At 38.0% G+C, this 25,328-nt stretch overlaps 1 protein-coding gene and 1 long non-coding RNA gene across 3 annotated transcripts in view; one reads left to right on the top strand and one right to left on the bottom strand.

Annotated features, from left to right (window-relative positions):
* Positions 1-25,328, bottom strand: part of LOC145985991 (uncharacterized) — a 51,701-nt gene that overhangs the window by 21,595 nt on the left and 4,778 nt on the right. The window lies entirely within an intron of this gene.
* On the top strand, positions 6,352-25,117 carry LOC145985990 (uncharacterized). 2 transcript variants are annotated; one of them, XM_083120150.1, is made up of 7 exons: positions 6,352-6,661; positions 10,375-10,498; positions 10,911-11,037; positions 13,227-13,370; positions 21,388-22,473; positions 23,572-23,763; positions 24,820-25,117. In XM_083120150.1, exons 2-7 carry the CDS (start codon positions 10,391-10,393, stop codon positions 24,963-24,965), a joined length of 1,803 nt encoding a protein of 600 aa, XP_082976276.1. In that variant the 5' UTR covers positions 6,352-6,661; positions 10,375-10,390; the 3' UTR covers positions 24,966-25,117. The 2 variants fall into 2 exon arrangements, with proteins under 2 accessions (XP_082976276.1, XP_082976277.1); XM_083120151.1 differs by lacking the exon at positions 23,572-23,763.

Raw genomic sequence — 25,328 nt, 5'->3', positions numbered from 1 at the left:
TGAAGAATTTTTCATTCCTAAGGAATTGTTTGAGATACTTTTCCCAATATTCTTCACTATTCAACTATTTGGTGAATGTCACTGATTAAAATAATATACAATGGTGCGTATACTTCTTTCTCTCCCGAGATGTCGGCATGATCTCGATGAGCTCTTAACACGTTAGGAGCATTCTAATGCTTTGTTTTTAACACCTCGAGAAGAAGAAAATGGTTACAAGCATGCAGTAATAACTTCTTGCTGGTTAAATATATGTTGGAAAACCTTCGTCAATCCATTTCTCGTGAAATTCTAGCCTGATTTGATATATCACAGCACCCCATTTACTTTGAAATGTTGCGATAATTTCAATATGGTGGTCAACAATATGCCGGACCTGCGCTTGACACACAGCTAGGGATCTCCCTGTGCCTAATCTATTTATTTCATGAACAATTATACCCAGGATAATTCCTTTACATTTTGTAGGGGGTGTTAAGGGACATTTGAATCGTCATAGTTCATGTAATGAGGCTTTCATAAGTCACATAGTTACACACATTATTTTGTATCTTCTGTAGTCCCAGAATGATTTTTTGATATGTTTTAGAGTATGGCATGAGGGACCAAATATATTTTTTTCACGATTTTTAGTTGACTAGGGCTAGGATTTTGATGACCTAAAAATTCGTAAAAAAATGCTCTTAAAAAGATGCATTTATGACCTAAAAATTGCCAAAAAAAGACTTTAAAAATGACCTAAAAACCGTTAAAAATTCCAAAGTAAAATTTTATTTGCACTTCAAATTACAGCAACTCTAGTATGCAACTTTTGACAAATTATGAGAGGTTACTGTTCGGTTTTGAGTTGCAGTGTGTAACGAATATTTTCTGTAAAATTTCAAAAAGAAATGAATGACGATTGTCAGCTAGCACACTTTTATACATAGAAAAGCTCCTTTCAACATCAACAGAGTTAATAGGGGCATATTTAAAACATACAATGTCACTTGGTTCTAATTCGGTTTCAGAGTCTGGCAATGAAAACGTTTTCCCACACAATACGTCACGAATAGAACATATTATTGTGTATCCTGCATTTTTCCCTAGCACTTTCTGCATCTTTTCTCTCACTTGTATTCCAACAGTACCTGGAACTGCTTCCAAATTATCCTGAACTTTGTTAAGGACATTAACTTGATCAACCAATGTAGCTCCAGATGTCTCGAGTGAAGTTATGGCAGAAGGTAGGAAGCCGAAGTTGGACTTTATATAGCATAATTTTCCCTCCATTTCGGGATCAGCCAAGAGTTCCTGTGCTTGTCTTATACACAATGCTTCACTGCTGTCGAACGAGGTTACAACTTCTTTCACAACTTTATAATTTTCACAATAGTAACCACAAGCCTCTAACCATGTACCCCATCTAGTAAGAATAGGAGCTGGTGGCAAAGGCACATCAGGTGCATGAGACCTAAAAGCTAACACTCGTGATGGGGACTTGAGGAAAATCTTCTTAATGTTTGCAATCAGTTGGTCTACATCAGGAAAGTGACTTCGCAGTTCTTCAGCAATACGGTGACACGCATGTGCAAGACATGTTACATGTATCATTTTCGAGTACAGACCTTTCAGAGAATTCCCTGCTTTAACCATGTACGGTGCCGCATCTGTTACGAAAAGCAACACCTTGTCATATTGAATGCCGTCGGGCCACAATAACTGCATCGCGTTATTGAAAACTTTGCTGATCGTTGAATAATTCACTTTTTCTAGACATTCACAATTTATTAGAAACACTTGAGTAGACTCGGATTCCTGCATCGTACCAATCACTACATTTGCAATGTACCGTCCGAGTGAGTCGGTACTTTCGTCAATTGACACCCATATTTTTTTACCATGAATTTTCTGCCGAATTTGATCCATTGTTTGGTTGTAGCATTTCTTGACATAATTTTTCCTTAGCGTGGAAGAATCTGGTATCGATTTCCCAGTATGTTTTTCCAAAAATGCTCGAAGTTTAGGATTATTTAGTTTACTTAGAGGAATGTCAGCAGAAATAAAAGCGTCGCACAGTTCTTCAGAAATAACAGAGGATTTGGAGGAACACTCACCCATAAACAATTGCACCGTCCTCTTCTGATCTTGAATTTGCTTCAGAGCTGCCTTGTGTTTCTCGCGGTTGACATGTTGCTCCACCGTGAATTTCTTTTCCGCAGCAACTCTTACACCACAAAGCTGACAGAATAATACTGATCCGTCCGTACTGAACGTATTTTCACCATACTGGGACACAAACTGTTTTAATTTGTACTGTGTACTTTGCTTGGTTTTTGGCATCTTGTCCAATGCTTCGAAAACCTGCTCTACTGAACACTGCACCAAAGTAAATTCTCGCAATAAACAGGAACTTCGACAATGGCCAGATCACACGTTCCATCCATTCACTTTCAAGGAACACAACAATTGGTCTGAGCAGATTAGAAGATAAGATTAGGCAGGGCAACGACTTTCTTCTCCTGGGGCAAAATTGCGAGCTGTTTTGAACTTCTAACAATTGAATTTCATTGAAAGGAAATCGTTATATTCGTGTTGTTTATTTTCTTCTGAGACGGATGGAAGGTAGCTGCGGTTTCATATATTTTAAATTGTCTAGGGAAGATATGAAAAAATAGGATATTTATTCATCTTAATCCTTTCACGTTAATGCTGCCCATGCACTCGCAGCGTACAAGTGCTCTGGAAAACTAAGAAAATAAAAAAAAATGACCAAAAAATGACTTAAAATGCCAAAAAATGACTTATACAACCCATAATGGCAAAAAATGCAAAAAAACTGCCCCAACAAATAGTGCTTAAAAGTTTCAGCACGACATGAAACATATAAATATTAAAAGATTTGGGTTTCTTATTCACCAGAAAAAAAGATGCAATTTCATCAAAATCCTAGTCCTAGTTATGACATATTTTGAGATATTCAAGGTCAAAGGTCAAGGCCACGAGACAAGAATATATTTTTATCCAAAATTAGGCTTGTTATATATCACTGGAAAGCTTGTTCAATTCCCTGTACAATAAGCTTTATGGGCTCAAAAAGGGCAATTTATGCGAATTTTTGAACTTGAATAATTTAACATTTTCAAGACGCACGAGACTCAAATTTTTCATAGTTACTAAGTTCCATGCATAGTTTTAACTCTCCAAATTTCATTAAAATCGGAGTTGGTCAGGTTGTGGGCTGTGTTGATTTCATATGGAATGACTCATATAATTGTAAGATGGTCCTCAATCAGGTTTTTAGAAATATAATAGAAGGGTTTAATAATGTTTTATGCCTGCATGATTTTATTTGATTATGCCTTGCTCAACATTAGAATTCCGTATTCTAAGCTTTCCAATTTGGGAGGTCTTGTTGGAAAATAATAATAAAAAAAACATCTGTTGCAATTGAAATATTCAGCTTTAGGAGGGGACTTCCAATTGCAACCGGCTCCTATAAAAGCGTCAGGTGAAAGTACAGTTGACAAGGGATAGCCACCTGCTAGATTGTTCTAGAACTACTTTCTAATAGTCTGGAGGGGAGTATTTTTGTGTATATATATATATATCGTCCTGTTGTGTACCTGGTTACATTTGTGCTTGGTACAGAGTCTGAAGAAGACCTTGCTAGAAGGTTGAAACGTTACGTTTAGTTTATGTTTTATAATAAAATAAATTTCTGCCTTGGTCAGCATATATAGTTTTTATATCATGGAAACAAGGCTTAATGGTGTTATAATTACGATAAATTATAAAAAGAACGTTGCTCAAGAGATAGAGAGAAGTTACGTATATCTTATTGAACTTTGGATTACTATCAATTGAATTCTGATGTGTGAAATGTTATCTCATTATGTGCTACGTGAGATGGGGCACGCATCAGTGACTAACAAATGTTAGGGTTTTTTTCGCTTTGCAAGTCACTTTTGTGGAAGGTCTTTCGAGTACGGATTGGACCAATCTTTTTCATTCATTTCTGTCGATAGTCGATCTCCTCAGTTTTGGGAATATAGTTTTCCCCACATTCTTTCCGATTTCTTCCAATATGCCCTCGTATCCCTTCCTTTGTCAACCCTTAAAGCATATTTCTTCTAACATGAATCCGCATATTTTTTTGCGGGGAGCAAGCAAGGCAGTAATGTCCCCTAATCACTGCTTCGCTTGAACTTACCGTTTTCTTGCAACGATCTGCACTAGCCTTACTTGCAATTATTATTCCCTTATAATAATTAACGCAAATTACTGTGACTGAAATTAAACTACATGTGTGAAACTTTAGGCTGACATTGATTTCTATGATGTGCGTGTCCCACCTCCCTGTTTTCTGGATATCTCATGAAACTGTTTAGAGGCCTCTCCGATGGCGCAGTGGTAGCATCCTCGCCTTGTAATCAAGGGGTCCCGGGTTCGATACCCGGTGGAGGCACATAGTGGTTCGGATCCCACTTTAAACTGTAGGTCCAGTGCCGATTAGCCTTACTGTGCATAAAGTGGACTTAAAACACCAAATCAAACAAACAAAACTGTTTAGGTTTCCTTTTCTCACTAATTCAGGTTACGTGACCAAATCATTTATTATTATTATTATTTATTATTATTTGAAGTAGGGTTACACTTAAGCTTACAATATTTTTACACGGATTATCTTACTATAGAAACAGCTTTTTGCCCTACATGGATTAATTTCTTAAGCTATACAATTCTGCTAACTGTTTATAAATGTATAAATATGGAAAAATATAAGTGTGCCTATATAATTGAAATACACAAGGAATAAAAATACACAAGGAATAAAAAACACACAAGAAATAGAAATTAAGTAAGTATATGTGAAGGAGGCAATGAGGCACGGTGTCAGTATTCATAGATTTAATTTGTTGTTTAAATCTGGCCAAATTTCTCTCTTTTTTCCAGGCTACAGGCAGTTGATTCCACGCCTTGCTTGCCAGCGATGATATGGATTTTGATCCGTATCTTGCCTTGTTACATTTTGGTACTCTGATACTACTGGTGTTATTAGATCGAAGATTGGGATAATGCATGTTACTACATATAATTACCTTGCCGCTTAGTAAGTGGTTGTGTGTGTGAATTGCCTGATGAATTTTGAGTAGGAACGCATATTTTCGTCTGGATTCAAGCGTGGGTAGTTGCAGTACTTCTCTGCTCGATCGTGAAGTCATGTGTGGTTTATTTCGTATACCAAGAATTGCTCAATTTTGCATTTTTTCTAATTTGTTGGTGTTATTTATGTTAATCCCATAGAGTACAGAGGAACAATATTCAAGTAACGGCCTAATAAATGCTTTGTAGAACGCTAATTTGTGAGCAAGGTGTGCTTTATTTTACACAATGAGAACTTCAAGAATTGAAACAAAACACCACACTAGCTACTGACAAGAACTCCACCAGCACAGAAACACATGGGATGGGAAAGAAAATTTAATGAAAATAGTCATGGACAATTTGCAGAGCTATACTTGTGTCTCCATCTGCAGCTTCTAGGAAGCTTCAAGAAATCAGCCATAGCTAAAATCAACACTTGTTTGTGAGGACTAACTCCTTGCGTAGCTTAAAAGCTGAGGCTGAGGCTGAGGCTGTAACGGGACGCTCAACACACACAAGGACCTCTCCTTACTCACTCATGTTTGTATGTTTATGCTATTCTTGTATTACGTTCCATATTTATATGTTTATACTATTCTTGTATTATGTTTGATATTTGTACCGATGACATATTTTGCAATTGCATTATTGTAATGCTTAATGATGAATAAACATATTGATATTGACAAAACACACAGGACAATACACAGCCCCACAGAGGCTTACACTGATTATAGGTTCAGACGCCGGGGCCTCGTTGGCCTGCATCATTGCCGTTTTCGGGGTGAACTACATTTGAAGTGAGGTTCATAATTGGGTGACTTCTGCGAATGTCACCCCTTATGCTCCATGTGTTCATTGTCTTTATCATCTTAACCATTAAGTCATCAGTGATATTGGTATGGGGTAGCGGAGATCATGCCCCCCCCCCGCCCTCCTTTTGCACAGCTTTCCACACATCCATAAATAGAATGCAGACTGCAAGAAAAGGGTGGCAAAATGCAGAACTGACTTCTTAAACAAGCCCCCTGGTTATACGCCCTTAAATAATTCCTGGGCACGTCAATACCAAAATCCTTCAAGGTTCTGGTGATCAAGAAGCACGTCGGTAGCCAGTTCAATTCAGATAGTATGTTTCCAAACGGATTCTTATCTTTCAAGTAAACAAAAAGAAAATCAAAACATAGATAAGAAGCCTGTCCTGTTCTGTGTTTCGGAGTTGTTAAGTAACCATGAGTGTGAACGGGAGTGTAGTGTGATCAGTGAGCCACGACTTTCATCGTTCAAGGACTCAGGGCCAGCGAGTCTTAGTCCTACCGCACGAAAAATATCATTTTTCAAGAACCTTAAACCAAGGAAGAAGCTGACGACTTCTATTTGTTTTGGAAACGAGAAAGTGCATGTGATAAAATGCAAAATATAATCCAGCACGTGTAATATCTTGTACAAAAGGCCGGACAGTCACCTCAGAGATTATGCCATAAATGAAGATGAGCTTCTAAGCATCACTGGTTACTTACTGCCTGTTTTTAAGGTAAAAATAATTTTACTTATGGTTAGAAAAACACATTAAAAAAATAATTAATACTTTAATATGCTTAATCACATAGTTATTTATTTGTGGAAACCTTGCATATTAATTTTGGTTGAAACTATATAACTCATTCGAATGCAAGAAAAATATTTTACAGAGCATCGTTTTTATGTATATATTATTAACTTAGCTATTTCAAGACCACAAACTTGCTAAAGTTTAAGATTATGTCCCATACACACAGGGTTGCCAAATTATGAACGGGAATGTTAAAAAAAAACGGATTTTATACACTAACCCACAACAAAAACAGTACAATACAACGTGCTTCCACTTTTAACTCAGTGAGCATGCATAGGTCCACACTCATGCCCCGTACTGCGACGTTGATCAAAGCTTCCCAACGCGCTATGTCGGCAGAAAGAGACTCTATTACACTCAAAGCTTTCTGCGTTAACTTACTCATCCAAGTCAAAGTTAAGTATTACAATAAGTTCCCGTATCATACCCTGTTAATTTAAAATGTTAGCACAAGCGACACGGCACCTTTAAAATACTTTTTCACAGAAACCTCCACTATTACGTCACTGTACTTGAAATATACGGAATAAAGGGGAGGTAATAAAGTCCTAATTTATTGTGTACATATACGCTATCCATTTTTTTTCCTTCGGTGGACTGCTGGCTATTACTGGTATTAAAGCAAGCGTCTGGTACTTTGGCCAGCCGTAACTAGGAACGGGTCGGGAGCTCGAGTAAAATCCATATGGCGTGGGCCAGTGCTAGGATTAAGGTGGTATTGCTATCTTGAGTACTTTCATCACAGCACTATGGCCGAGGTCGAACCTTAGCTCGAGCACTCCGCACAGCTCCAAGGGCGGGATGAGGTTAAGATAGAAAGTAAGTATTCGGACGTTTCCGCATGGTTTGAAGCTGGGATCCGAACCAAGTAAACCTGAGATGTTACGCTCAGCTAGAAACTGGGAGCGTGTCAGGTAGAAAAGGTGTTCTGTTGCTTTCCCAAGGGTTTGAGTTGATTCCTCCTTTCTCTCAGGCCCACTGGTCAGTTGCCCACTGGTCGAGAACTGCGCATCGACTAAACTCAGTATCGTAGGCTCGCTTCTTATATAATCTTGGAATAGCAGCCCAAGCGCGTGGAGGAAAGCTGAACTACGCTGACGTCATCAATCCCTACGTTGACTCGTAGTGAATTATCATCAAAATTGTGCAAGAATCCCAAAAGCACATGGTGGAAACACAATGCAAATTGAATAAACGTGTGCTAACGATAGAACATTACAACAATGATCACGCAAGGCCCCGTTACACATTACAAAATGATAAGATAACAAGGGTTACAGTTATCTAAACCGGCACGCACAACAAGGGCTTCGACATTACAGGACAAGTACACATTGTAGACCATTTCTGTCACTACATTTTAAACAAGCTTGAAATAATGTACAGAGGATCGTTACAATATAAACCATCGCAAGACATGAAAATAGTGCAGTTCTGTACAAACAGGACATATGGCAACTCAACAATCATACCAAATATACTTGACGACTTACTGCAGACATTATTATGTATGTATGTCATGGTGCCGTTATAACCCCTTCTTGGCACGGAATTCGTAATACAAGATTGACAGAGACGTTAAGAGTCTAAAATGTAGAATTGGCTATTAGAAAAAGAAGCCATAGCCCCAGATACTCTTACTATATTCATAGGTACGCCACTGCAAACCCTAGGAGGAGATATGCAATTGGAGAGTGATACTGATTGCATCAACCTGCACAACGTTACCAAACAAGCTGTTTGCACATTCATATCAGAATTAGTAACTCAAGGAATGGTTGAACCTTCATTAAAAACTCATATTGCAAATAACTGTAAGGGGCATTACCCACTTGGCAGCAGTAACAGGTCAAAACGAGGTCAATCAATTTTCCCCTATTGTTTTACTGAGTGCGAAACCTCAGCTCTTGCTTGAGATGTCTGGGCACGCTGCCCAACGTTTTCGTCACACTCCGAGGGAACCCCAACTAGTTAACCACTTCTTGGTGGTAACTGTCTGTCGTGTGAATACATTGACGGTGTCAGTATCTGCCATGACGCTGTTTCATCAGCTTCTATTGGAGCTAAGCGTGGACAAGAAGGATTGCTTCATGGTGTCCATGATTGTCGACAATGGGTCGGTCGTTGCATCAAGCCACAAAGCGGACATTCTAGTTGTGTAAGGCAGGGATGAATGGTGTGTGAAGAACGATATACAAGGATATTCGCAAAGTTGTATGTAAGTTGATTTTTGTTATTTAGCGTCGTCTTTCTGCCATTGTTGGATAATGGCAAAGATAGGGATGAGTGATGAAATTGATAAAGGGACACATTAAAAAAATACCCATGTCGGGATTCGAACCCCGGTACCCTTGTCGTCGTAGTGCTCTTTGCTAATGTATGTAAGTAATACATTTGTATTATTGTTGATATGTAGTACCTTTCATCCTTTATCTTTGTATCTTTCTATTAATCTTGGTCGGCCTTTGTGCGTTTCTCGTTACAGTTTATTTCTTTTTCGTTCTCTTCTTATTTGTCTCTCTCCTACCTTCTGTCTTCTATTTGTCGTTCTCTGTATATCTCCCATTTACCTCATATCTCCTTTCAGTCCGCTCTCCCGTCTAGCGGCGGTGTCAGACTTCGTGTAAGTGGATCACTGGATAGTTATCGAATATAAATGTATTTGATATTCATATTGTTCTTACTACATCCTATTGGGAATTCAAATATTTGAGTAAAAACACATTATACAAATTGCAAAAGTGTCAAATTTTACGTTCAGACTTTCTTGATCCAGCGGTAAGTTGAATGTACTCCGAAACCGGAGATCCTGGATTCGAATCATCTAAGGTCTCTTTCATATTCATCTTTCATTTTCTTTATATTACGAAATTTGCTTACTACATTGACAGGCAGCAGGTGGGCCACGGCTCACTCTGGACCAATATTGGCGTCGTTCCTGCCTCCGTTACCCTTATAGCTTTCCCTCGTTCCCTCTACCTTTCTCATTCAATGTCACTCACTCTCTTTTCCTCTGTCTCTCTCTCCTCCTCTAATTCTCCTTCTTTCTATGTAATTCTTATTTTGTTTTCTCTCTCTTCCAATCCCTCTGTCTCTCTGGGGAGTAAGAGGTAACTTTTGCTGAAGGCACTCAATCAATTGATTGATTGATTGATTTAGTTTATTTTACTTCGCGTTTTGTGCCTCTTGGCTAATTTGCGAAGATGAGGATGAGTGATGAAAGGATGAAATTGATGAATGGACATTCACAAACAACCAAGCCCGACCGGGATTCGAACCCGGGACCCTTGCACTCAATCAAGTGTCAACCGCACTTCCACATAGTACATCCCAGTAAACTGCATTTGTGCTGAGCGCCCCTTTACGCCCCTTTACGTAGACCTCAGAGATTCGTGTTGATTTTTAGTTCCGGTAAGGTGCTTAACCCTGTATACAGTGCGGGGTGCGGGGGGCGGAGACAAGTAAGTCTTTAGAGGGAACCTTCAGCCATTGACATAGTAGAGGGTTCATATATGCGCATATAAAAAATAAACGTAGTCACTCAGAGGTACAGAAACGAATACAATATCACAGGTAAAGTTCCCTGTATTCATAATTTACAAAATGAAAATGTGTCTTTTTTTATTTTTCAGGTTTTCCACGTTGAAGATGGGAACGAGTAATGACTTGAAATCAGCAAGAAAAACATCAAACGACATCACACCACCCGACGGAGGATGGGGATGGATGATTGTTCTAGGAATCAGTCTAACAAACGTAATTTTCATTATTATTTTTAAATATATTTACCTCTTTTGCATATCTTTAGTACAAGAGACAAGAGACTGTCCAAACTTGTCTCGTCTCGCAACAATCCCAGTTCATGAAAATACGTATTTGGAGACTCAGGAATGTACCTTGTCCTGCACAAAAGTAGAGAGGTAGTAATTAAAGTGCAGAAAATACACTTAAATTAAACTGAAGCCTCTGATGCTGTGCTCACTACATCTGATACGGTAGCATGCATACTTTATCCCTTCTATTCAAATTTAGGCATATTTTCAGTTCTATCTCTTCTAGCTTTATTATTAGGTAACGTTTTAGAAATGTTCATGGAATGTCAATTATCTTGTACTTGTCCATAAGTACTACATCTGGTGGTAATTGTACGAATTAATTTTTCTTGTAGATCTGCATCTTCGCGTTTCCTCAAAACTTTGGACTCCTTTTCAAAGACAGGCTGGAAACACTGGGACTTGGAACCACTGCAGCTGCATTTATCCTTAATCTGAATAGTTCAATATTTAATTTATTTGGTACGTATGCTCTACTGTTTTTGACTTACTTGTATCCATTAACACAGGCTTGAGCAACACGCTTGCAAATGTGGAGGTTAGCGAGCGCTCCGTGCGGTGCGAACTTCCCGCCTGTACACCTTACTTCAAGGCCCTCCTTTTCACAGAACTACCTCTTGTTTCTTCTGGTACGATTACAATGCATTGTTACTCGAGAATCAGATGACGACCCCACGGCCAGAACGCAATCGACGAAGCCTCCTGCCTCGCCCACTTCCTCCTTTCCGCCCCTAACATCCTAGAACCGCTGCTCGGTCTACAGTGCATACGACAGCGATCTTCCACAAATAGGGAGGGTTGCCCAGGCCTGCATTATCACATGAAACATTATTATTTCGGACTGAGGAGACATTTTTTTATTTGAATGGATTACGTTGCATTGACGTGAGCACGAGAGGTGCCTGCCAAGCCCGAGCGGGATTCGAACCCGGAACCCTTGGCGTCGCAGCGCGATGTGATAACCACTTGGCCACAGGGTCCGGCGTTTGTCCATTTGATGGAAGATTCAAATAAATAAAAGTTTTATGTAAGAACTGTATAATCAAGTTAGTTACTACGCCAATATTAAATTTTGATGGACAGGATCCACATGACATGAATGATCAAAGGAAAACATCGATTAATTATTGAACATAAAAAATCAAATAATAACTCGGCCTTTTTCATATCACCTCCTTGTCATTACTAACGTCGTTGAGTTTGTACGTTTCTACATGTGGAAATGCATCCAGAAAAATGCAGAAGACAGTAAATAGTTTCAAGTATTTTCTAAATTCCTAAGATTGAGAGGTGTTAAAGGAAAGGTCACAGAATATAAAATGTGTAACTTAAATTTCTTATACTTTGTTTTTTTTATGAATAAAAAGTGTAAAAGTTACTACATAGCTATTTCAGTGTATTAATTATGAGAAAAACAGTAGGGCCAGTGTCAGGTTAATCTATCGGATAGAGGGCTTCTCTCCACCCTCTCCCTCAATGTTCCGGGTATAATGTTTTACCATCAACCCAGGCCCGTAGCCAGAATTGATCTCCGGGGGGGGGGTTACGGGTTATCAGGGGGTCTCACGGGTTATGAGGGGGGCTTTGTAAATCAACTCCATTTTTAAAAAGTTTAACAGTGTTAAATTAAGGAAAATTATGTGTGTGGGGAGGGGGGTCATAAAGTTATGTAAAGTTTAGAAATATCACACAAATACTACATTTTTTCTATATCTTTTAAAATATCGTTTGAAGTGTTAATTGGCTGCTACTGAAGTCATCCCTTGCTACACACTCCAAATTACGTTTGATGATAAATATATCACACAACAAAAAAGGGGCAATATTCAATCATACTGCCTAGCGTACATTCCACTCCCCGGCAGAAACAATAAAACTTCACTTCGTTCCCAAAACTTGGGAGCTGTTAACCTTTGACGAAGATGCGGAGGGAATTTGCATAATGACATCAAAGTCACAGATTTATGTATAAATGGGAGGTTGAAACAGGGGCAACGAAGGTACAGATAAAGAAGCTCCCCTGTGAAGGAACTTTCTGAAGTCTAGAGAAGAGAATCTCTTAAATACTTGCCGCTACTTAAGACTTCTTCTTATAAATAAGATGAACGAATGTAATAGCTGCTGTTTATGCTCCCTGAATTTATCCTTCACCAAAGTTGTGAGCAAAATAATGTCGGCTGACTACATATTCACTCTTCACTGCAAACAAATTACACAAAATTGTTTTACCTAATGTCAAGGGGGCTGACCTCAGTACCGGGGGGCCTGGCGGTAGTTCCATGGGAGGGCGGAAATGACGTCATATCTTAGTTCTGCAGCAGCAGTGAACAAATACATATGGGTTTAGGACTAAGAAACGTGCAAATTTGTACATTTTTATTCTCTATTTTGATCTTTATATTACATAAAATATAAATTAATTCTTTTATTTACTATTATCCATTGCATAAATATTTGCTGAAGTGATGCCGTGCCGCTATAAAGGAACAAAATTTGTCTTGACTAAATCTCCCTTAAATTCATAGTTGAAAGTTCATCACCCTTCTGGACCCAAATGGCACAAGGTATTTGAAACAAGTTTACAAGCTGGTATGTAAGTCTACTCTTTAACACGCTGTACGTTAAAAGTTACGTCCTTTCTGTTGCTTCAGGTTTGGTTACTGGCCCTTTACTGCAAAGAGTAACCTTCCGCAAGATGGCTCTACTGGGCGCTGTGGTTTCTTCTTTGGGGATTATGTTAACCTCAGTTGCAACAGAACTAACCCATCTTGTCTTGGCTTATGGCGTTCTTGTTGGTAAGTCTGAATACACTGTCTTTGAAATTATCATTATAAGTGATTTTGTTAATGTTCCTATTTACTAAAACAATAATATGCTCTTATACAATAAGCAGCAGATAGTTAATTCCACAAGTATCGAATAGATGGTACCCTTAAAATATTATTTGATATGGATTTGTTTTTCTATCGACTTAACAACCAGGCAATTTGCAGAAACAACATCAAACGCTAAAGAATATTAAAATAATGATAATCCAATCGGAAGCCTGTTAATGTTACTCATAGGTACAATGTAAAAATTCTATGCAATGGGTATGAATAGAAGACGAGGACGATCGATATATTAAGTTACCTTTGATGGAAACTCATTTGGGTTATTCAGTCTAGTTCCGTAGGTGAATAGAAAAAAAATTCTCAAGTCTCATACTCATTGTGTTACCAGTACCTTGAATTAATAAAAAAAATGTGATGACTTCCTGGGGTCATACTCGACAACATTAAAGTGCACTCAGAGAACTAAATGCATCTTATCGATTGATGCACCAGAATGCATCGATTGATGCACTAAAGTATGTTTTATGGCTTCTTCAAAGAATCAGATTCACATTTGATGCATTTTTGTATGTCGTGAAAGAAACACCATAGTGCATAATTTGATTCAAGTGAGGATTTATTTCAGTCGAGATGCACTTCAAGGCATCAGTTGATACGTTTTGATGCACCTTGATGAGTTTATGTAGCTCAGACCAAACGTTTAAGTACATCATCCAAAAAGATGCAGGAAGGTGCATCAAGGAACACAAACTGATGCATTGAAGTGCATCTCGACTGAAATAAATCCTCACTTGAATCAAATGATGCACTTTGGTGTTTCTTTCACGACATACAAAAATGCACCCAAATGCACCCAGATGCATCAAATGTGATTCTGATTCTTTGAAGAAGCCATAAAACACACTTTAGTGCATCAATCGATATGATGCATTTAGTTTTCTGTGTGTGGGATCCGAACCACTATGCAATGTGGCTCTATCGGGTATCGAACTCGGTATTCCTTGATTACAAGGCGACGACGTTGCCATAACGTCATCAGGGAGGCCCGTACTGCTTATCGTGTCACTTCGGCACGAAAGATTACACTTTTTTCTGAAGGTTCGTTTCCAAGTTGTTGCTTGTCAGTTCGGTCTGAAAGTTCCTTAGGCAAATGTGCGTCCAGGTAGGGACCCATCTAAGGTATTTTAGTGCAAGATGACGTGTCTGCCCGATGGGGTAGTGGTAACGTCGTCCCCTTGTAAACACGGGGTCACGAGTTCGAACCCGCTGGAGGTACATAGTGGTTCATATCCCACTTTAAACTGCACGTTCAGTCCCATTTAGCCTATGCGTGCATTTAAAAAGAAATTCAGTGAAAAATGACTTTATTTGAAGATCAAAGAGACTGCACGGGAGGCGAAAGTTGATATCGAGGATACACTAGGAATACTTTTAAACGCGCAAATCATATTTTTGATAAATTTTTTTAAAAAATAAAAAACTTACATTTTACCTAGGCCAGTCAACAAGGGATGATTTTGGGGTCCAAAAATAGGGGAAAAAATTTAAAAAAGCTGGAACAAATTGTATTATCTTCATAAAAGGGTTCTTAACAACATACTAATTTTGCACCCCTCTACCACCCGTATTTGGACACCATCTTGGAAAAATGGCGCTTAAAATCAGTTTTTTGCAAATATCTCGCTTGGAAAGCATTTTACAGCAAAATAGATTATGACAAAAATTAATCTACATAAAATACTCTACAAAAAATGTTCTGTGCATTTTTCTTCTAGGAAGCACCATTATGGCGCTAGATAATCGAGTATTTTCACCTTTTTTCCCGCTCCATTGTGAAAGGGCGAAACTCAAGAAAACGCTTTTGCATGGCAGCTTGAGGCCTTATTTCTTAATAACATGCCTATTATAAATGTTCTAAGGACTCTTCTTGAAAATGTATTCTCAAGTAGTAATTATGTATATTAATTAAAACATAATTTTGTAATAAAACAAATGAACATAATGTCTGTGCTTCTGCTACTGTTAGAAACCAAAACATTGCGTGTCTTCTACCAGCAAGAATTCTTGTAAGTGAATGTGGAATAGATAATCAGAATTGACGTGAGCTTGCCGATCGAAGCAAAAGCGACAGACCATCTACACAGGGATTTCAAAGCTAAGTGATGACACGGCCCCCTTTAGTCTAAAACATTCACCGTGTATGCGCGCACAACTGACGAGGTGATACAAAGCACGGTATCGAGAACAAGGCCCAGTTGGAGTGACACGTACAGCTTGCCGTGTCGCGTCAGTTCGAAAAGTTGCATTAATTTCTTCAGATTGGTTTCCAATAGGCATGTGCTGCTTCCATCTGAAAGCTCCGTTCGTCTTCTATACTCTGTCCCGGGAATCTCTGGAGTGAGCGAACGAAGACAAGGTCTGCACAAGTAGTAACTCGAGAAGACAGTAACTTGACCAATGAATACGTGAGAGCGAATATAATTGCATGGTGGAGGTAAAACGACTGCAGCTACTAACCGCTTACAGGAGAGTGTACTGCTTCGCCCGCCCACAAGCTTTCTCCCCTTCTCTAATGTAACACGCGGCCTTGTTCCAGAGATTCCCGGGACAGAGTATAGTAGAGGAAGGGAGCTTTCAGACGGAAGCGGCACGCGTCTCTTCGAAACCAATTTTAAGAAGTACATGCAACAGTGTCAGATTTGAACACGTTATTGAACACTTTAGCCCAATTTTTCTACAGCTACAAGTCCCCTTGCGCAATCTTTAAGGCGTTTACAGGGTATAATGCGAAGAATCTGGCGGTGCAGCATTTTTATCTCTCAGCGAGTGGTACAAAAAGGATCATTAAGAGAAGGCTACTTGGTTGTCCACATCCCTACCTCTTCAGCTATAACTGGTATGGGGCAAGTTTGCACTTAAAGTTTTCTCTGAATTGGTCTTGTGATTTTATAGTAAAATAATTTATGAAATAAAAAGTCTGGATCAACTGGATACAACACATCTGATTTTCACTTCAGAAGTGACCGCTCCAGTAGATTAACTCTCTTATTTTGTTCAAACTTGACATTTGCCAAATTTTTACCAACGATACTCAACATTGAAGACATTCCAACATCGTAAGCATCAGAAGGATTGGATTTCTTAATCCCTGTTACTTCCGTAATCATTGACTTTATGCCATCAAAATCAGGGAATGGTGGGTGAGATGAGAATCACTGACAAAAGATTGATTGAGTTTGAGTTTTAAGTCCATTTTACGCACAGTAAGGCTAATCAGGACTGAACCTACAGTTTAAAGTGGGATCCGAACCAATATGTGCCTCCACCGGGTATCGAACCTGGGACCCCTTGATTACAAGGAGACGACGTTATCACTGCGCCATCGGGGAGGCCTCACTGACAAAAGAACTGAAAGTCTTGCTTATTTCTTGATATACGAGAGTTTCGTGCATCGACATGCTGCTCATCTATTTTATCTGGAAACTAATGAGCATGCCAAAAAATCCACTTAGCATTCATTGACTCTGGTCAGTCCTCTGCCATCCCCCACAACTCTTAATGGAGCGCCGGGTTCGATACCCGGTGGAGGCACATAGTGGTACGGATCCCACTTTAAACTGTAGGTCCGGTCCCGATTACCTTACTGTGCATAAAGTGGACTCAAAACACCAACTCAACGAGAACAACAACAACTCTTAATGGAGCCCATCACGGATCAGTTATTATATCTGACCACAACTTTGGAGTTGTCTTCTCTTTCAGACCACTCTTTCAGATCAAACATATTATCTCCTGCACACAGCTGACATAAATAACTGCATGCAATGATAAAAGCAATTGAACTCATAATTGACATTCTGTAAGAAAGAACAAAGATAATAAGTACAGTTTTATATAAGATAAATACTACAAAACATCATAGAAAAGGCGTTTTCGCGAGTTCCGCACTTGCAAAACTGGGCGGGAAAAGAACATAAAATTTCTCGCTCAGCTAGCACCAAAACGGCGCATCCTAGAAGAAAAATTTAAAGAACATTTTTTGTAGAGAATGTTATGTAGATTATTTTTTTTCATAACCTCTTTTGCTATAAAATGCTTTTCAAGCGAGATATTTGCAAAAAACTGATTTTGGGCGCCATTTTTCCAAGATGGCGGCCAAATCCGGGGTGGTAGAGGGGTGCAAAATTAGTATGTTGTTAAGAACCCTCTTTTGAAGATAATAAAATTTGTTCCAGCTTTCCCTAATTTTTTTCCTTATTGGACTCCCTTATTGACTGACCTGACACTAGATACTTTGAGGTACACTGCAGTAATTATTCTCTCTTAAAATATATGAAAATTATAATCAAGTAAATAATTTAATAGCATGCTATTACGACTTTAATTTACTTGCATTTTAATGCTTCTTGCGAATTTATATCACGCGTATCTTTTTAAACAATTCTGCTAGTTTTAGCCAAACGTTTTCATTTCTAAATGTGCTGACTTTGTAGAAATTTTAATAACGTCCGACATGAAAAAAGTGTTCATAGAACTTTAATGACACTGATATTTCTTTTCTGATTATACTGCAAGGATATTAATGTTTAATGACTTCAGCACCGTACTTTTGTGCTATACGTAACAGTGCCATCTGTACTTATTATGTGAAAGATCAAACTCAGAAACCCAATTTGTATAGACTACACATGCAAATCTCTACGATCATTCCCTTTAGAAACAGAATTGAGAATTCCCTATTAATGGTAAATATACAATCAAACAAACAAAAATATAATACTACTATAATACGAGTAAGTATTCAGTAACAAACACTATAAAACAAATAAAGACAATCTTACTACTCAGTCATACAAATCAATAGTTATTCGTTTCTGGTTCAAATCTGTTAGTCTATTTGGTTTCGATTTCAACGCAAGCATGCTGAATCTAGTCATATGTACTGAGGCTCTGTACTTTGAGAGGTTCGAGATTTTTTTTAAAAAAAAACAGCTCCAACGAAGCACCTTATACACCATGAGAAAAATTGCTTCAGAAAGAAGCTACAAAAAAAAAAAGCATGAATGAAAAAATGGACAAGTTTCCTCTACCGTTACATTTGCTAAAAACTATTTCAAAACATTAAAATTTTGTGCTGACGCAAGCGTGACATGACTTAGAGGTACTGCCTGAAGAGCACTTGAAATTTTTTTGTCAAATGAAATATCGATAAGTTGCCTGTGATAAGAAGTGAAGTGCACTACCGATTACGTCCTCAACCTTTGGACTTCGTCCTTACAATGTTGACAACTTCTTTATTGATACTTTCATATTGATTTCTCGGAAGTCTTCAAGACGAGTCTTAGTCTGCTGAGGTTTTCACGAGTGATCATTGAACAAAACAGTTGTCACAATGGCGTAGTTGAATACGAATTCTTTTTTTCCCTTTTAAATATGGTATACTGTAGTTTTCCTACCGCAAGTCGTTAGCGACCATCAGTGGAATGAAGGGTGTCAGTAGGTTCGACTCCTACGAAAATTTTCGTTTTACCATGAGGAAATTAGGTTCATGATTTCTCAAGTAGGAAATAAAACATTGCGACGCTAATTTCATAAGATAAATTATTATCATTCATTGATATTACAGTGAACATTCAGATTTCAGTAACTTTTCTTCCAGCGAAAATAAGACATTCTGGATGTACTCTATAATTGTAACTTAAATATTTTTATATAGTCTTTGTAGCTAAATTTTGGAGATGTTTTTAATAATAGTTTGAAAAATATCAGCTACCATGTTTATTTACAGTTTAATGATAATGACACTATTTATGGTTTAACATGATTAGTAATTTGTATATTTTTGTACACAAACTGTTTGCTACTTTTGTCTATAAAAATTTATTGAATTTTAAATCAAAATAAATGTATGTTTAGGTTTCCTTTCGTATGAGCTTCCTTCACCCCATCAGTAAATATATTTTTATTTTATTTATTTTCCTATATTAGAGCATAATAAACATAATTAAATGATTACGAGATTGATGCACTTTCACCAAAAGTGATTCCGATATCTGCAAAATCCTTATGTACATTATTCTATAAATTACTTATTTCAAATGATTTAAATAACGATTTAAACCAACCTGATTTCAATCAATCCGTAGATAAGTTATAGAATATTTGAGGAGTTCAGAGCACAAGTGGCGATAACTCCACTTCTCATGGAAATTGAGTTACATGTAATGTGAAGTATCAACATTTCAGTGCTAGAAGTTAGTTATCTCCTACGTTTCAAATTCTTGCTCCTAGAGGCACCACTATGTTGTTCTCCAATCCTAACTTATCTAAATTTACCTTTTTCTCAAAACTGTCTTGAATGGAGTTACGTCACTTGTGCTCCGATTCCCTCCCTCATTTAACACCTTGTACCAGGGCCCGGATTTTGATGGCTTAAAAATCTTTGAAAAATGACCCAAAAATACGTACAAAACTCAATCTGCTTATTGAAAATAGTATATATTGTAGATGGCTGGGGATGCGGGTGCAGAACTTTTGTTTCCTGGTGTACTTCTCGTCCGGTTTCCTCCGTCGGAAACGGAGGTTGAACAGTACAGCGGAACCATGGGCGTCCGGAAGGGGGGGCAAGGGGGGCCGTGCCCCCCCCTGGAAAATGAAAGTCAACCAAAAATTATATATTTGTCACATATAATTTCATTTCAGCCACAATTATATGTCTTAATTATTGCATGAATATGATAAATTCAAATTTAAGCAATTTTTTTTGAGGGAACAACACTATTATTGGGGAAAATTTACCTTGTTTGCCCCCCCCTGGAAACAAATACCTTCCTTGCCCCTCCCTGGAAAAAATCCTGCGGACGTCCATGAGCGGAACTGGCTACTATTTAAGCGAAGGGTGCCCTGTCACCAGGCCTTATTTCAGTTATAATTAGTTAGTGGATCGTTGACAGTAGCAGCCAGTGCCGCCGCCAGGAAGCAGAAGCCAGCCACCTACCCTTCTCCTCCTACTCTTATTTGTTGAGCTCAGTAAACAGTAAAACACCATCTGACGTCTTCTCATTTCTCCCGAAATAAGTGCTCTATCAATATGGTAAGGTAGACGATTTAAGTGGTGGAGGCTTGGCTTCCCGGTTTTTAAACCTTTCTTTTTCTCTCTTTTGGCATCAACCCTCTTCCCCCCCCAATTCGCATGTCTATTTCAATTTGCCAAGCAATGAGTGTTCAATGGATAGGCTCAATGAACTCGAAGATGAACTTCATTCACTATCTGTTTCGTCTAACCCCATCCCCACACCAATCGGCGAGTCATTACCAGATCTTTAAGTAGGCAAATACAGGCTACTCGAATCGATGCAATAGCTGATCCGCATTGTCCAAACAAACTTAAGATATATTCCAAGACAATTTAACAATTGCTTCTTCACTTTGGTGTTTTGTACGGACTGTGAATAAGAAACTCGACAATGTTGCATTTCGCGATTTTCAGACAGGCTTTGTTGCGTTGGTAGTTAAACACAGAGTAAATACCGCAAGATAACATTCAGACAAAACAGAAATTGTTGAACTTCTTATGTTTCAGCATGCAATGACACACATTTTTTAAAAAAAATGACCTAAAATGACGCATATTTTTTAAAAAATGACATAAAAATGACGCAAAATTTTAAAAAATGACAGGAAAATAAAAAAAATGGTAAAAAATGACCCAAACAAATTACATTTCTTCAACCTGAGGAAGGTGTTCAGGATTTCTGTACTAGTTAGCAATGTCTACGTTGCACCAGTTAAAAGATGAAATGTCATCAAAATCCGGGCCCTGTTCCATAAACAGCTGCGGAACAGATTGTTATCGGAGGGAAATAAATCCTACATAAATTTGTGGTAGGGATAAAACGTTTGCTTAGTAACAAAACAAGGGGTGACAACATTTATTTTATGAGTTAGAAGCTGTTTCAGTCCCTTCTGGTACTTTCAGGTATTGGATTTGGAATGATTCTACCATCATCATTTGTTGTGCTGAATATGTACTTCCTGCGCAAAAGAGGAATCGCAATGGGATTGACAATGACAATTACTGGCTTGGGAAACGTGTGGTTTCCTCTACTTATAAAGTTCTTGTTGAGCGAGTATGGCTTTCAAGGCACCGTACTCATCCTCGGAGGATTGGCGTTGAATGCGGCCGTTGGTGCTTCGCTGTTTAGACCATTGCGACGATGTCAACCAAAAGAACAGGACAATGGAAAATCTAATGGAGGTAAAGAGATCCAGTCTAGTCAGATATGCGAATCAGAATCGCTTAAGAAGTCTAACAGCGACACATTGTTAGAAATTCAAGAGAAAGAAGAACCAGCTATCATACGAAGAGATTCTGTTATATCCATTCCACCAAAAGAGTCTACGGAACTTATGAACCTCGTGATGGACAGATCAACTGAATCGATAGCAAAAAAGAGCGATACCAAATCTACTGGTAAAGAAGCTCAACTTATTTCAGATGAACATCACATATTAGTTGAGGATGATGAGTTAAAGGGATTAACAAAACGTGAAGTGTCAAGAATACGTCGTACAAGAACGATGTCGGAAGGTTCAGGAAAGCCGAGATCAAGGCGACGAAGGTCATTCAGAAGAATGTCATCGGTAGAAGCAGTATCGTTAGGAAACATCGCTCATGTGTTCGAGCCGGCACTGTATGCAACAACCAATGACCAAACAGACACGGAAGAGAGCACGAAGAGCCTAGAACCTTCTAGATGCAAGAAAATACTGTCCTGCCTAGCAAAATTCTTCGACGTGGAACTACTCCAAGACTACACCTTCGTCAATATTGTTGTAGGTCTTGCGGTGACGTTCCTAGCAGAACTGAACTTCGGATTGCTTCTTCCTCTTTTTCTTTCCAGTCTAGGATACACGATTGGTGACATTGCCTGGTGTATGTGTATCCTTGGAGCAGCGGATATCTCATCTAGGTTTCTAGTGCCCATAATCACTCATAGATTCAATCCTAGGAAGAGAGTCATGTATCTTGTGGGAGCGTTTGGGTCTGCATTAGGAAGATCTGGTGAGTTCCTTTTTGTATTGTTATGTCACTCTAACGATTATGTGACTTGTATTCATAAAACAATAACTTTGGATATATTTTCAATTGTAAATTTTGATAATTCAAAATTATGTTCATTACATTAGTAATTGTCTTGGGTTGACAGTTCTGCAAGTTCTCGTGTACATCCTTATTCCACAGTCCATAGGCTTTATGCACAAAAAAATGTACCAATCACAATAGTTGATCGCTCGTGGTGCAATATTTTACATTGCTGGTTGCTTAGACATTGAAATTTCAACCTAAAGTAGGATTTTCAAGGTCAGCACTCCATGTGCCACAAAGTATTTTGCAATTATTCACACTGATCAATATCTCTTAGAAAATACAGAAAAAAATCGGGTTGGTCCCGGACTCAGCAAGTCCACGCATGGCTACGCCAACATTTCATATTAATAAAAACAGAATACCAAGTGATCAGTGACACGAAGAGATTAATATGCTGTATTAACTATTCTTCATCTACTGTAAAAACGAAATAAATATAAACAGACACACATGACTTCAGCTCCTCTCCTATGTGCTAGTTGCGCATGTATATATTTCTCGTATCTATACAGTTTATAATATAAGTTCCCACAACTTCAACAATATAGCAGCTACGTTGAGTGGTCTTGGAATAGCTTTATCACACGAACTATATTCTTACGGGCAATATTTCTGCACAGCTGCCATTGGAACAACCAATAGAATTTCTCAGAAGCCATGTGTGTTTGTTTACTTGACTTCGTTCTGACAACGGATAGAGAATACTTAGGATTCAAATTTGTACATACATTTCGAACTTCTACTTTTGATTAAGCGATGTCATTTCAACAAAATATCAAATGGCAATAAAATACAACTGCCAGTTCTCATCCCGCTATATTGTACGTACACTCCTGTTCAGATAAAGATACTTCAACCGTTCAACCCTATAAACATTATGTGAATAGTAGTGTACGTCATAATTGCACAATATAATTTGTATGCTTTTCTTCTGACACAGATAATGTTTGTCTGTAGTCGTATTTGGGGCTATTAAGACAAAAGGTAATTGTGTTATTTTTCTGTTCCCAGCTTTAACACTTCTTAGCAGCCTTCCGTCGGTGATGGCTATCTGTGTCTGGTTGGGACTAATGAAAGGAATGAGAACAGTGTTTTTCTCCCTCACCCTGTCAGAGCATGTTGCTTTGCAGAAGCTGCCTACAGCCATGGGGCTTAGGATGTTCGTCAACGGAATAATCATAATTATATTAGGGCCATTACTGGGTGAGGTTTTACTCATTTTTACATGACATTATAATGAATTCAATGCTTTCTACCACATAACCTATGTTTGTCACTAAATAGTGTGTCCAAGAAGTCACCGTTCTAGTCTTGCAGATTTGTACCGTTTTGGGACAAATCTCGTACTATTTTTGTACTACTCAAAAATACAGAAAATAGAATTGTAACACTCGATTAACCGGAGAAAAATTAAAAATAATTTTAGATTGTTCCTTTCAAATAAAACCCCGCAAATATATTTTTTGAAATTTTACTTTATCACTGGGAGGGGGCAATTCATACGAATACAGACAAAGGATTGTCAAATAATTGAGGTTCATATCTTTTACATTATTTTATTATATTTTTATATTATTTTAATATATTATTCTTGAAAAATTAAGTAAAAGTAATTTGATCTAGGACAATCTTGTATTCATTTCTTGAATTATAACACCATTAAGCCTTGTTTCCATGATATGAAAAACTCAATATGCTGACCAAGGTAGAAATTTATTTTATTTTTAAACATAAACTAAACGTAACGTTTCAACCTTCTAGCAAGGTCTTCTTCAGACTCTGTACCAAATACAAATGAAACAAGGTACAAAACAGCAACATATAAAAAATCACTTCCCTCCAGACACAAGTACTTTGTACTTGGTACAGAGTCTGAAGAAGACCTTGCTAGAAGGTTTACACGTAACGTTTAGTTTATGTTATAAAATAAAACAAATCTCTGCCTTGGTCAGCATATTGAGTTTTTAATTTCTTGAATGTTTGTTGATGTTCACTAGGGGTCACTTTTACGTGAGACACGCTTATAATAATCATAATCGATAAAAATACACTGTAGTTACACGGGATACAATCTGAAAGGAATTCACTGACAACATGACAGATTACTCTTATAATGGAAGACAGAATCACGTACTTTACAGGTTAGCAATTAATGAAAAATAAATGTTAATTATAGATAGCCAGCAGCTTCGTTCATGTTGTATTATTTTCAGGTTTCCCCCAGAATTAAATTTTAATAAATGTTTCTTTTCCTTGCAGGTTACACAAGAGATTTGACCGGCAGCTACATATACGCAATCCACATGACTTCAATCCTGACAATGGCTTGCGTCATCGCGTGGTCAGTGGATCTCTTTTACTTACCAACGAAACGGTACAAATCGACCTTGAAGTCCGTTACTTAATAAACACTAATAACTTACTTTTGGTAGTAATATTTCAACCGCGAATGACTTCCTTTCAGGGTCTGCCTTACATGAGAGAGGGAGGGGGTGGCAACAGATGCTGTCCCCCCGCAAGTTTGAAGTCCATACTAAAGATGTCCCCCTCAAAAACAACGGAGGGAATATTTATAGAGGAATTTTAAGTGACTTCGTTTTGAAATCCAGATTATGCAACAGAGAAAAAAAATCAAACGAGTTGTGTACTATGCAGTACTTTTAATTGTCGAAGTACTGCACTAGAAGTACAAATGTTTTAAATATGTACTTTAACATCAATCAAATATAGTTCATATCTAAAGTAAACTTTTCCAGCGTCTCACATAA

This window comes from Lepisma saccharinum, chromosome 3 (assembly GCF_977018435.1).
Source record: "Lepisma saccharinum chromosome 3, izLepSacc3.1, whole genome shotgun sequence".
Taxonomy (NCBI): domain Eukaryota; kingdom Metazoa; phylum Arthropoda; class Insecta; order Zygentoma; family Lepismatidae; genus Lepisma; species Lepisma saccharinum.
This window is presented reverse-complemented; position numbering and strand designations above follow the sequence as displayed.

What these genes read in the sequence shown, in the direction of transcription:
- LOC145985990 (XM_083120150.1), top strand. Translation starts at nt 10,391, where the DNA reads ATGGGAACGAGTAATGACTTGAAATCAGCAAGAAAAACATCAAACGAC. An exon ending in TAGGAATCAGTCTAACAAAC is followed by an intron (nt 10,499 to 10,910) that starts GTAATTTTCATT and finishes TTTTTCTTGTAG; the next exon opens with ATCTGCATCTTCGCGTTTCC. An exon ending in GTCTGCATTAGGAAGATCTG is followed by an intron (nt 22,474 to 23,571) that starts GTGAGTTCCTTT and finishes TTCTGTTCCCAG; the next exon opens with CTTTAACACTTCTTAGCAGC.